This window comes from Neolamprologus brichardi, chromosome 7 (genome assembly GCF_056152115.1).
Source record: "Neolamprologus brichardi isolate AB-2024 chromosome 7, ASM5615211v1, whole genome shotgun sequence".
NCBI lineage: Eukaryota > Metazoa > Chordata > Actinopteri > Cichliformes > Cichlidae > Neolamprologus > Neolamprologus brichardi.
In genome coordinates this window covers 62645430-62660221 of record NC_142110.1, presented here as the reverse complement: position 1 = coordinate 62660221, position 14792 = coordinate 62645430, and the positions used below count along the sequence as shown (strand labels likewise).

The 14792-nt window shown below is 39.0% G+C and overlaps 1 protein-coding gene across 1 annotated transcript; it reads left to right on the top strand.

The window, feature by feature from the left end:
* Nucleotides 1-1783: 1783 nt before the first annotated feature.
* On the top strand, nt 1784-9635 carry LOC118454700 (uncharacterized). Its single transcript, XM_087844067.1, has 4 exons — nt 1784-2183; nt 4989-5025; nt 6037-6260; nt 8527-9635. The coding sequence occupies exons 2-4, from the start codon at nt 5008-5010 to the stop codon at nt 8633-8635; spliced, it is 351 nt and encodes a 116-aa protein (XP_087700193.1). The 5' UTR covers nt 1784-2183; nt 4989-5007; the 3' UTR covers nt 8636-9635.
* The last annotated feature ends 5157 nt before the right edge of the window (nt 9636-14792 follow it).

The window sequence follows — 14792 nt, the reverse complement described above, 5'->3', positions numbered from 1 at the left end:
CGAGGCAACAGTGGGAAGGCAAAACTCCCTTCTAATAGGAAGAAACCTTCAGCAGAACCAGGCACAAAAAGGGACAGCCATCTGCTGCGACTGGCTGGGGGAGAAGTTCTTTTTACAATTTTATTTTAACCAGTTATTTTTTGGGTTATATTTTAAATTTACTGGCCAATTTGAGGTGATCAGTTGTTTGTGTCCAATTGAATTTAAACAAGTGAAGCCCTAAATTTCATCTTTAAAAAAAAGTGGAAGTCATGGCTGCAGTTACTTAAGGGTGACTGTTGGGTAAGAAACGGGAAAAGATGGCTTTGCGTATTGTGGAGAAAAAACGTTTGAATATAGATGGTTTCTTTTTTAGTAGATACTTTTTGAAATAAAAACTAAGCACCCCCTCAAAGAGTGCTTGACCCTCCGTTGTTAGAGTTAAAAGTAAAGCTGGAGTCAAGCGCACATCTTTATGGAGAGCTTTGTAAATTTTCTTTTCCAGGTTTATAATCTTTTCTGGGGTTATATTTAAGTTTTTCCCCTCAACTTCAGCCCAGAATTTCACCAACAACAACCTCTTTAGTGACTGGCAGAATTCTTTGTGACATTTCATGTCCATTTTGCAGAAGAGCCGCTTAATAAGGTTCCCGGCCAGAACTTCTACAGCTGCTTTGAGTCTTTCATCCTCAGCTTTTAACATCTGCTGAGACACTCTGTCATCTACAGAAGAATCTTTTGTGGGACTTTTCAACTCTTTGACCTCTGAATCACCTGCAATTTTAGGCTCGCAAGCTGCAGGTGATATCTTTGAGGACTCAAGGTTTTGAGGTGATTTCTCATTCAGCTGGGGTTCTCCAATGTCATCACATGTGTTTTCTTTGCAGTAAGCCTCTTGAATCGTATTTGTTTTCTTTTCACATCTACTTTTCCCACCATCATCATCAGAAATATTTTCCACAGATGTTGCCTCTGATTCAGAGGTTGTGAATCCTGTAACTACATAATCTTTTTTCTTTCTAACTTTGCAGATAATTGTCAATGGTCCACTTAAATAGTTTAAAAACGTAATTGTTTGGCGGAGCAGAGTGTCCATCCTTCTCTTTACAGGCTCTGCGGTCTCCTCGTCTGCAGATACAGCTGAATTCACACTCTCTGTGACCTCTTTGGCAATTAGCTGGTTGAAATTCTCAACGATTTTGCATTGCACCTTCTCTGAAGAGCACAGGACTTCAGCAAAAGATTGAGGAACACTTTCCCTCAAAGTGGACATTACCTGCTTTTGAGACACTGATCTTTTGTTTTTAAGCATTTCCAAAATACACTTTGTTAAAAGCCTTATTACTTCCTGGAGCAGTTCTTTCAGAACACATTTAGTGGATTTATCAGGGGAACCTGCCCATAAATCTTCCCACTGACTGTAAGTAATTCGTTTAAAGGACCTCTCAATGGCAGACTGAACACTGCACATTGTAAATTCATAGCTTGTCAGCATCTTTGTGCTTAGGTTTGTGCAAAGCTTCAAGTGAAGTTGCTTTTTTTAAATTTTCAGAAAATGTCCAACACTCAAACTAACTGGGAGTTTAGTCTCTGTTTATGGGTTTGCAGGCATGAGGTAACATTAAAAGATTAAAGCGTTAGCACTTGACGTCACACACGTTAAAGCAATCAGCCCCGCCCACATTCGATCAAACCGCCATTGCGTCACGCAGCGTTGCCTCTTCGTGTCGCTGGGTGACGCTGGGTGTCGCTGGGTGAAAAGGTGACGTCATTCAGGGGTAAAACCGCAAAGGATTCTGGGAACTCGTGGCAAGAGGTACTAGCGCACGCAGGCTTTCAATCAAAATTACGTTACACAGCGATAAAAAGAAACACAAAAAATGGCAAGAAGCTATTGTATTATTAACTGCAATAGCCGGTCGCATGACAGCCACGGGAAGCCGACGGGTAAAGAGATCGGTTGTTGTCGGATTACGTCGTTGAAGAGAAATTGTTCAGCCATGTTTCCGAAGTAACAAAGAGGCGACGGATGGCCTGGATTGCAGCCATTTGAGGCGTTTAGTTTGGTAGTTACACTGGAGGAGTGGAGTGTGGAGTTTAATAACACCGCTGAAAATACTGCGGTTGGTCTACAGGAGGACAGAAATCCGTACGGGTGCTTGAAATGCTTGAAAACGCTTGGATTTTAATGTTGTCTTCTAAAGGTTTGAAAACTGCTTGAAACTATAACTGTATTTCATTCACCACAAATAACTATCTGATTGAATAGTTTTCTTATCAGATAGAGATATCAAGTAGTAGTAATAAATAGTAGTAGTAAATAATTTCCCAGTATGTGTACGTTACACATGCTAATTTTTAAAATTCTCATTATTTTTTTTTCTTAGCTAGCATGTTGACATGCCTTTAGTGTGACGCAATACGGCTAGTGTAGCAGTTAGTTATGGCACATGTACAATGCTACACGTAGGGGAGACCGGGGATAGTTGTAACGTGGGTCAGTTGTAACACTTCCAATTTCTCCAATCAGGGCTAAGTTTCAAATGATGTGACTCATCCTGTGCATGCCCAATTCAGTTCTGCTATCACATGTGAAAAATCAGCACATTTTGTCAAACACAGACAATTTAACACGAAAAAAAGTAATTTGTATGCCGAAAAGTAAGTTTTTCTACTTTATTTCAATTTCTAATAGCATTATCTGCTTTGCAGTTAAACTCATCAAACTTAAATTATGTTATTTGTATGTCCATGGGGATATTCTGTGTAGGTCTTTAGTGCTAATGTTTTAGCCGTTGGTTGTAATGTTAGCTAGTTCATGGCTATAGGAGTCTGGGTCAGTTGTAACAGCAACAGTCTGGGTTAGTTGTAACAATAATGCAAATGTTACAACTTACCACACTATTTCTTTAACTTATATTAAACAAGTTGGGGCAACGACATCAGCAGAGAGAGGTTCACTGGTCTGGTTCACTTGTATATGCGGTTAATGCCATTGGCAACACAATTCCTCCACTGTTTGTGTTCTCACACATACATTATGCAGACCACTGTGTCAGAGATGGACCAGTAGGAAGTATTGGTAATGGAAATAAATTAGGATGGGTGCAAGAAACAGATTTCCTCATCTTTCTGAAGCACTTTGCAAACCACACCAAGGAAAGCCATGATAAAAAGTAATGGAATTGCGATGCTGGGGAACAACTACATTTTTTTCAGCTTCATTGTTATGTTCAAAATTGGTGCAAGAGTTGTAGGTTATAATGCCCACTGAGCCAATGAGGCCAAACTCAAGGAAGACCAACCAAAATTAATGAAATACTCAGTTGCAGAAAATTCCATAATTTGTCTTTTTTGGGGGGTTGACATATGTTCAAAAGCTAGATTTCTGCATTCTGTCACACACACACATAGTTACATAAATGGCTCTAAGTGCATTCATGTGTTGAATAAACAAATATTACATGTTAGTGTTTTGTTAGTACCCTTATTTCATTGTGTTACATTTCACCCCAGGATATGTTACATCTAACCCAGACTATGGGGTTAATTGTAACATTTCACTCTTTGTGTTTGAGACCATACCATGCAATGGATAATTGTGCTGCAGAGAAAATAGCTGCACTATTTAATAGCCGAGACATGTAAATACTTTGCATTACCTTTTGAATCCACTACCTTAAAAGAGCTCCAATTTACAGACAGAAATGTCAAAAATGTTACAACTATCCCCGGTCTCCCCTACACGGCATTTTGGATCACTGAAAACGAGAGTTTGAATACATTTAAGATTTTCAAAAAACTAAATTTCTGTAGTCAGAAAAGGAAAGGTGAGATTTTTTTCCTTTCTATGTAAAAGATTTGCGTTTTTTCCTCCTTTTTTGAACTTTCTCAGTGTTATAACCACATCTTCTGTTGCACGGGTGCCTTTGCATCCTGCACACCTGGAGATAAGGAACTCACCTCACTCACTCACCTCATTATGTTCACCATATGAACACACTATGAAAAGGATGTACATTTTTACATACAATCTGACAGCAAATGAAAAAAGCAGAAATTGAGATGTAATGTTTTTTGGTGGTACTTTATTGATTAATTAATTAATTTTTGGTATTATTTGCTGATTTAAAGAAAATACCTGGAATTAGACACTGATACAAAACTAGTGGAACAAAAAAGAAAGATGGTCTCCACCTGTGTAATCCTTCCTATTTTGAGGGTTATTGCCCCTCTACCCTACGGCATGTTAATTTCATTAACACCAAACATTAACAACCCCCTCTGCTAATTAACCGAGCAGATCAATATCCCAGTTTTAACTGGCTTGATGCTATACGCTGGTTAAAAAGTATTCTTATATTAGTAGTAAACAACTGCAGCACAGCATCTGGTGGCGGTGATGCTTCCTCCTGCTTTTTACAGTATTTCAATGAGCTGAGACAATAAGTGTAAGAGACAGTTTTCTCTGTAAACTAGAAACCGCATCAGAGCGGCAGTGCCTGTCTAATCATTTATTGTCACTTCCTGTCAGTGATGAGGATCCTACTGATTGACGATATGTTATGCACCAGTGCAGCGCATTGTTAAGGCACGTCACTTGCTCGCACTGACGAAGTCTTTTGTCTTTCAGCAGTTTTCTCCATCACTATATTTTTCCCAATTTTATAATTTCTTCTTTCTGTCACCCTTCCCCCCCTCTCTCTCTTGCTCTAAAACATGTTTTTATCCCATCTTTCTCTGAACAACAGCTGCTTCTAAATATATCCTGCAAAATAAAAGAGTCCTCAATAATAAACCACATGTTGGTGTCTATGTAACACGAAACAACAGGTGTGTGTGTGTGCTTTGAGAGTGACCTCACTGTGATGTGATGTGAAGTGATGTGATGTGGGTGGAGTTAGTCTGTGGTTTCTGAAGTATGATTGGCTCGTTGTGTGGCCTGGCCATGCCACCATGTATAAAAAGGAAACCACTCACACACACTCATGCTTATTTCTGTATTGCAGACTGCATTAACCGTTCTCCATGGCTGCTGTCGTTCCTGTGAGTATCTACGTGTGTCTGTGTGTGTCCATGCAGGTGTCTTAATCATCAGAAATAGGTCAGTTCTGTTATTTCTGTATTCTTCATTGTGTCAATGAACTGTGGTGCTGCAGAATCAGCGAAAGTGGCTGAATGAGTGCATGGGAATTTTGTTTCATCCTCCATGTTATTCAAATGTAATACAATTTTAAAAATTGTAGGACAATAGAAAAGGTATTGATTTCTTTGTGCATGATCAGTGTGTGTGTGTGCGTGCATGCCTGCATTAATAAAGAACTGTTGGTAGGCCAGTGCAAGCGATCAAGTATCAGTCCTGTAAATGAATCTGCAGAGCTGAATTCTCTTTGCGAGATCAATCCTCCTTTGTGTGTGGGTTTCTGACATAGAGGGCGATCAAGTCAGTGACAAGAAGACAGCCACTCCTGTGCTAATTAAAAGTGTGCGTGTGTGTGTGTGTGTAACATTTGAAGTGTGAATGTCAGAGGCAAGATTGCGTGGTCCTATTGTGTTCCGCTGCCTGAGCTACAGTATCTATTATGCTCCAATAGATTAACAGGCTGGGATGCCAACAATAGCGAGATGCAATTAAATACTTGTCTGTATTTCCCATGATGCATCAGCGGTTGAATGATTTGTTAGATAACAGGGTGTGCAAAAATAGAGCAGAACAAAAATAACAAATACAGTTCCAAAGAAGTTGGGACTCTGTGTAGAATGTAAATAAAAAGCAGGTACAATAGTTCGTGAATGTAATAATCTCACACAATATATCCCGTTTAAATGTACATATTTTACTATTTTATGACAAACGTTACCTTAATTTGGATTTGATCTTGAGCAACACATCTCAAAAGTGTTGGGATGGGTAAAACAACAGGCAGTGACACGATTGGGTATAAAAAGAACTTGAACACAGCTGCTATAATACATGATTCATACACTGAATGATTTTGTAGGAAAATACTTTGTGCATATGCTAAAAATAACAAACTCTCCATCCTTGAATCCCAGTTTGCGTCCTGCTATGCCAGCGTTCAGCCCCTGCAGCTATTCGGAAGGGGACCCAGAGGGGGCAACTATTTGTTGCTTCTCACACATCGGGGTCCCCGCTGCGCCCCGCGTCCCCGCCTGGCATACCACGCTCCTAAGATGACCCTGCGGCAGATCTGTCGCATGCTGAAGGTGATGAAGCAGATCAGGAACAGAGAAGCTGCTGCCGCTGCTTCTCCCACCAGGTGACTTACATCTTTAGTTTGTGATCAATAACCAGGGCTGTGATTGAGAGAAAATAGTTAAAAATTCAAATGAATGTAACTGTAGCTTTAAATACTAACAGGTGCAATCACAGAAGTATTAAAGAGAACTGAGTATTCAAATTCAAAACAATTTCTTATTCAGAGGATATTGAGGGTTTTATATATATGTATATTTATATATGTGTGTGTGTGTGTGTGTATGTGTATATATATATATATATATATATATATATATGTATATATATATATATATATGTATATGTATATGTATATATGTGTATATATATATATATATATATATATATATATATATATATATATATATATATATATATATATATATATATATACACACACACATATATATATATATATATATATATATATATATATATATATATACACACATATATATATATATACACACACATATATATATATATATATATATATATATATATATATATATATATATATATATATATATATATATATATATATATATATATATATATATATATATATACACACATATATATATATATATATATATATATATATATATATATATATATATATGAAACCTCCATCCTATGTGTAAGATAAAGAGAGGGAGAAAAAATGACCTAAATCTGGCCTAAACAAAATATATTGTTTGCGGTTTTAAGTCCTCTCCTTCATCATAGAGGTCTACAGAAGAAATACTTTTCTTGTTGCAGGAGATATTTTTAATTGCAGTATCATAAATGATCACTTAGAAGGTGGCTAGCCTAATCGTTGGCGCCATTTTTAGCTCTCTTGTAATAAAGAGGCTAATACTAGTTTGTAAGTCGGCTGATGGTAGGACTAGAGAAGGACAGTATTCTTTGATTGGTGTTTTGTTTTCTTTTTTTTGATAGCACAGCTGATCCAATGTGGTGTGTGGATTGTATATAAAATAACTAGTCCCTGAAGCTTGCGTTCTTTCTAATAGCCTGCATGGGGTGTGTGCACTGCTTGCAAAAAAAAAAGACAAATTATGCTAAATCTATGAGATAATGATCCTCAGATAATTATTAATAAAGTAAACATTTTGGGTATTTTGCAGTAAACTCAAATGTTATTTCACGGTTTGTTTGTTTAAAAAAAAGTATATTATTTATTTTGTAAGGTATTGTCCATGTAGAGTAAAGTAATAGTAAAACTGGGTGAGTCAATATGGGTGTGTGTAGCGTCCTGAAGTTCAATGTGCAATGTCCAAGCCTCATTTGCATGTTGTCACCAAAAAGCAGCAGTCTACAAAACCTATAGTGTTACCATAGTGTGTATCGCATTCTGTATCTTATTTTGGGATAATAGTGTGCCAACAGCGGTTGGTTAGCAGTAAACACAAAGTGAAGCTTTTGGCCTGGTGATCATTACACTGTGTAGCACGCGTTTAAAAAATAATAGTAATAATATCACCTGGAGTTTCTGAGTATCATCTTTTGTGATTAAGGTTCATTAATTATAAGACATACAAAACAGAACAGAAATGTTTCAAAGGATACAAACACAAAAATACTTCTTAAAACAAACTGAGTACTTACTAACGCTGCTACCTCTAAAAACTGTCAAACGTCTCAAATGAGGCCAAGTTTACTGAAGGGCAATATTACAGACTATGTTTAAATAATATAAGACAAACCATGTTCAAGTCACCTTTAAATAAACAAAAAAAACAAAAATTAACAGCATTTATTTGTTGTCTGGTTTCACTTATGTTAAAGCTTTCTGTCTGGTGATAATGTAGCTACAAATATTAACTAACGAGTGCTCAGTAATTCATTAATAAATGGATTCTGGGCTGTATTCATCCATTTTGCTTGGGTTAGGTTGAGCCAGTTAATAGCTCACATAAGGCTGATGCATGCAATTTATTATTAAAGCTTCACATTGCAGCGCCTAAAGACCAACCTTGACTATCAGTATCGGTACGATTGAAGTTCAGAAAGTACTGTTTCTTTAGTGATAATGAAAAGCATGCAGATTTGTGTGTCCACCCATTAGGATGATTACTACATTATTGATGCGTGAGGGTAATAACCACAGTGTCTGTGCTGGTCTTGGCTGCCCCAGACTGGACAGTGATCACATCAGTGATTCTACCAGCAGAGGCCACAGGAGCCGGCTGTTAATTATTAAATGCTCCCGTGTCACCACCAGAACAAACAATCACACTTCCTCTTCTCATTTCTCTGTGTCTGGTTTCTCTCTGTGTCCACAGGAAGCAGGGCTCTGCATCTCCGGCTCCGGCGTCTCCAGGCGCCAAGTCAGAGAAGAAATGTGTCCCCAGCTGTCTCAGGCGCAAGCGCAGCATAAAACGTGTGAGCTGACCCGTGACACCCGGATGACTTCAAACTTATTACCTAGAAGAAACCTATTTACTATCACATTCACGGTGACGTGGGAGATCATCATCTTCAGTCCCCCTCCAGTGAAAAGGCTTTAATGAATTATCTAATGATGCTGGAGGAGCGGACACTTGACTTGCAGCCCACTACGAGAGGATGAAATGGTCTTATTCCCTCCTGGTTTAGAAAGCGGAGTTCCTCTTAAGATTTTTTTTTAAAGACAAAAATACTTTAAGCTACCATTTTTAAAGCCAGTTATTGTTGGTGGTAATCATTTGATGGATTGTTTGATGTTTATTTTTAATTCAATTTGTCCCCTTCAGTCTCCAAATTCAGGACTTTTATTAAATTTCCTCATTCTCTACTTAACCTCCACTTTACCTCTGGACATGTTTTTGTAACTGTGTTTTGTTGTTTCTTTTCAAACACCTTAGACCAGCGGTCCCCGACCTTTTTTGCGCCACGGACCGGTTTATGCCCGACAATATTTTCACGGACCGGCCTTTAAGGTGTCGCGGATAAATACAACAAAATAAAACTAGTACCGGTACCGAAAAAAAAAGAAGATTTATTCATAACACACGTGAAAAGACCCAGGAAAACAGAGTTAACGATAAAAACGATAACAAAAGAACGCTGAAAACCGAAAAAAACCCTGAAAACTATACATTTCACACCTGAGCCTCAACTCTCGTGGCCCGGTACCAAACGACTCACGGACCGGTACCGGTCCGAGGCCCGGGGGTTGGGGACCGCTGCCTTAGACCAGTTTGATAATTATACCTTGTTTGCTTATTGAACAAAAGCGTGTTCTATATGTTTCTTTCAGTATTGACACAGCCACCTCTGGCAGAGGTGATGGTAGTCAACCGTTTCAGAAATCCTAAAGTTTAAAATAGTAAAATGGCAGCTGATTCCTCTGTGCTGTTCTTTACATGCAGTGTTTTATTTGTGTGTTTATTTATCTGTGCAATAAAGCTTTAAGAAGTTAGTGATAAATTTTTTGCTTTTGAATAAAAACAAAAGAAAAAAGATTAAAATTAAAGCTTTCAAAGTAGCCTTTGACTTCCACAGCATATTAACACACTCACATCCACCTCCATCTGGTTAGTTTTGTCATATATTATTAAAAGTTATTACATTCAAATGTTCAAACTATAAGAACAATAAACATGACATCAATCAGACTATGTAACGTATCCTCGAAGGGTAAAAATGCATCTTATGGTGTCCCAATGATTCAGTAGCTGTTTCTCCTCCAGCAGGAATCACTTGCAGTATGTTTTCGGTCATTGAGGTTTGTGGGCATTCAGTTTTATGCACAGCATTTTAGGCTGTCAGACAGATGGCCTCACTCACTTTGACTCTAGAATGCTTTGTTATGCAAAGGATTTCATGGTCAATGCAACTGCAAATCATCATCCCTCTACCACTGTGCTTCACAACTGGTATGAGGTGTTTCTGCTGAGATGCCGTGCTTGGTTTTCTGCAAATGTGGTATTGGATTATGGCCACATGCTTCCATTGTGGCCTCATCTGTCCAAAGGACATTGTTCGGATGCAACTTTAAAACCTAAAGATTGCTGCAAAGTTTTTCTTAAACAGCCCTTTGAACAAGCTACTCTTGTTCAGTCTTTTTTGAATTATTCTGTCATGATGCTGAACCCGAAATTCCTCCAAATCCATCCATCAGAGTGTGAATGTGGGTGTAAGTTAGAAAGCACTTAAAGGCGTAGAATAAAGTGCTGTATGAAAGAGTGATGAATGTGGCTTGCATAAAGCATTCTGAGTGCTCGGCTACAGTAGAAAAGCATTATAATAATGAAAGGCTCATACAGAGTCATCTTAGAGAAAGTAGCGCTAACCAGAAAACACTTTTTGCTTTTAATCCAGTGATCGTGACGTCTAAGGTCCTGTGTCAGGTCTGAAATTACTTTCAGGTATTGTTCATCTGCTGCCACGTCTTTCTTTTGGGTTTTGATCGGTGTTGATCAGTGTTAACATCTCAAAAACAAACAAAGAAAAAAACCCCAAAACATTCCTTTGAAAGTGATCAGGTACACAGACTGGACTGAAAACTTTGAAAGAGCTTCACAAAGCCAGGAGCCAGGAAGTCTGAATTCTAAGAAACAAAGTAAAAAGAGATGTAGGAGTGACAAGACTGTCACACAGCGCCCTAATGCATCTGTTAAGTAAGACGGCTTAATTACTGATCTTAAGCATTAGATGCTTTGGGGGAAAACACTCATGTCCATCCTTTTCCTTTTGCTCATCTGGAGCCGGGTGGCAGGGGCAGTAGCCTAAGCAGGGAAGCCCAGAGCTCCCTCTCCCCGGCCACCTTCTCTAGCTTATCCGGGGAAAATCGAGTCGTTCCCAGTTCCCAGGCCAGCCAAGAGATATAATCTCTCCAGGATGTCCCCGGAGCCTCCTCCAGGTGGGACATGCCCAGAACACCTCACCCAGGAGACACCCTATCCGATGCCCGAATTTCTGCCGCTTGCTTCCGCAATCTTGACCTTGTGGTCACTAACCAGAGCTCGTGACCATAGCTGAGGGTAGAGATATAGATCGACCTGTAAATCGAGAGCTTGGCTGTTTTACGCTCAACTTTCTGTTGACCGATACAGCATCTGCAGTAATTCAAACATGACGTACAAATGTGGGTTGCAGCAAAGATGTGAAGCAATATGTAATTTATGAGCACAACACACAAGGAAGCCAAATCTGTGAGGCACCATTTTAGCAATAAAAGCATGGATGTAATTAATGAGATTAACAGTGACTTTGTTAAAGAGTCTAGAAAGGCTCAGAGTGAACCTACACAATATTAGGAATCTGTTGTAGATAAATGCAATTCTGCCATTGCTCACTTTATTAACCCTTAAGAGCCCAGACCTATTTCTACTTTCATGAAAATTACGGGGGTCTTATATCAAATGAATCATATATAACCAAGTCTCTAAGTGTAAAGAGGCAGTGACACCAGTGTCACTGTGGGTCCTTAAGGGTTAATTGCATCTCATTTCTAGAATATTTTGAAATTGTCAATCCAAAAAGGTGTCATATAAAGCCACAATATTTTTTAACTAAAGAAGCTAAAGTGTTCATATTATTCAAAGAAAAGAAGACCCAACATGTTGATGAAGAGGTATCACGTGAACCAACAGAAAGGCAGTCAGATGGAGAAGTAGTCACTGTAAAAGGATCACAAAGTTCAGAACTCGATGTTTGTTTACAGCCCAGAATTATTCATTTGCTGGCTAAATAATGTGGAAACTACAGGTCACCTGTACATTTGCACACGAGCATGTGTGTGTGGACAAAGAGAGCGGACAGTGGCCACCGCTGATCACACAACACTACTGTTAAAAGTTTGATGTGTGCGTTGGTGTTGGAGAGTAACCGAATGTGAGCGAGGAGTCAGGTTGTAGGACAGGAAGCCTTCCTTTTTTCAGTATAAGAAGAAAGCCAATACTTCAGACCTGGACACAACAATAGCAACTAATGCTGGTGACCTGTAAAAGACAGCTATGCATTGTGATCAACCATTCATTGTACTGGTTTAACATTAAATAAACAAACAGGTCAAATAGACTGGTGTCCCCTGACTGTGCTGTAACACAATCTCATATTTCGTCTCTGAAAACAATGCTAAATAAAACTGGTATTCATTTACAATAGAAAACATGTAGAAAATGTACAATTTAAAGAAAAAATGGTAATTTTGAATTTGATGGCAACAAATATGTCAAAGTTAGCACTGTGTAGCATCTTTTAATAAACAAGTCTGTGTAAGTCTGAGAGCTGAGGAGACATCATTGTCTGATTCGGGATTCTAGCGCTTTAACTGTCCTGGTTCTTCTTTGGTGTATTTTGCATTTCATGATGCACCAAATGGTGAAAGGTTTGGCCAGTCAGGGGAATGCAGACTTTTTTTTTTCATATGAAGCCATGCTGTTGTCATGCACCAATCAGACATCATATTATGACCACCTGTCTAATATTGTATTTGTCCACCTTTTGCTGCCAAAACAGCCCTGACCCATGGAAGCATGGACTCCACTAGACCTCTGAAGGTTTGCTGGGGTATCTGGTACCAAGTCCATACCATTAAAGTCCTTTAAGTCCTGTAAGTTGTGAATGTGGAGCCTCCATGGATTGGACTTGTTTTGTCCAGCACATCCCACAAATGCTTGATTGGACTGAGATCTGGGGAATTTGGAGGCTGAGTCAACATTTCAAACTCATTGTGTCAGTTCCTGAACCATCTTTGCTTTGTGGCAGGACACTTTCACCTGCTGAAAGAGGTCGCATCCATCAGGGAGTACCACACCGTAAGTGTACGTGGTCTACAGCGTACGTGGTGCCAGGTGATGCCCAGGTAAGTGATGCAAACCCACCAAGTCATCCACGGGATGTGAAAGAAAACATTATTCATCAGATCAGGCCACTTTCTTCCATTCCTGTTGTTGTCTGTCGTTGTGACCATTGTCGCCACTTTCGGTGGTGGACTGCGGTCAGCATCGGTGCACCTTCATCTCATATGCGACAAATTGCGATGCACTGTGTACTCTGATACCTTTCTATCAGAACCATCATGAACTTTTTCTATTATTTGTCTGTTCAATTGGACCACATGGGTCAGCCTTTGCTCCCCACATGCATCACTAACTTCGACCCCACATGATCCTGCACTGGATCAGCACTGTTAATTTCTTGCACCCCACAAGAGCTGCAGCTTTTGGAGATGCTAAAACCTGTACATACTGTTCAGCAACGATGGGGCCTTTCCAGATGTGCAAGCTGCACCCCCATACCATGAAATATGCGGCCTTTTAAACTGAGTGTTGACAATCAGGATGAAAAATACAGTGCCTTTCCTGGACTTGGGACATATGGCTTCTTCTTTGCATGATAGAGCTATAACCTGGGTTTGTGGATGAACTGTAATTTCTGAAAGTCTTCCTGATTTCTCCAGATTCTCAGAACCTTTTGATGTTATGTTTTCAAAAATGTTATATAGTGAACACCAACAGACGAGAAACAGAAGAAAATATTGTCTCCCTGTTATCTTGTAACATGCAGGAAATTTGTGACTTTTCCTGTTTTGGGCACCAAATTGAGATTTGCATAATTTGCAAGTCATAACTCCCTGCAGCCCTCCAGATACAGGCAGCAAACATATTCCAGGAGCATGTGTTTTAACTATGACAAAGTCATGTGAATTTGAAGCAATATCAGGGTTCTGCTGGCTAATCAAACCAATTTATTAGCACAGTATTGAAAAGAACAATAACAGCGTTTCAGACTTGTGATGGTGAGTGAGTGCAATGTCAAACGTGTTGAATATGCAAATATTTACCACGCCACTGCAGTCCTCCTCGATGCTTTGAATACTTATGTATTTTTCAGCTTGTACTGGTTTTACTTTCTGCCACTTTTTTTTGTTTTTTTACACAGAGAAATGCGCACACTTTCACGGACAACACCAAACAGCAGAGGGCAAGTTAGTGACCAGGCTGCAAAAGATTAAGGCTCATACCCCCTCATCAGCTAAACGGTAGCACTGTGCAAAACTTTGGAGCTACGCCTCATTTCTTTATATTTTGCTGGGAAAATTGGAAACCTATATGGAAATACAGCACATCGCTCCATAAGACCTGCTGTCACTGATTTACAGTCCAGTTCTTGTGTAATTTGGGATCACTAAGCCTTTTCTCGTTGTTTCCCTTCATCAGGAAAGGTTTCCTCCCATTTTTAAGGACACACTGCCCCCCCCCCATGCTGCGATATACCAAGTTTTTGGCTAATAGCTCTTTGAGAATCACCACTTCAAACTAGGTTACCTTTGGTATTTTTCATAAACTCACTAAAGAAATGGGAACAAATTGTGTATTTTGTGACAACCTGAAAAGTTGTTCAAAACCACTTAAAAAAATACAAGGTCTGGCTCTTTGGAAGCTAAATGCAACGAATGAGGGGTTGTTAAAGACTTTTATATACTAATATATGATGAACATGCAAAAGGCGTTTTATTGAACTGAAAATGTTTTGAGATGTCGTAAAACTAAAAATTTAATGAAGGTACCCTTTTCTTTGGTCTTTTTTTTTAAACCCCAAGCATCAAATTTAATTTTTT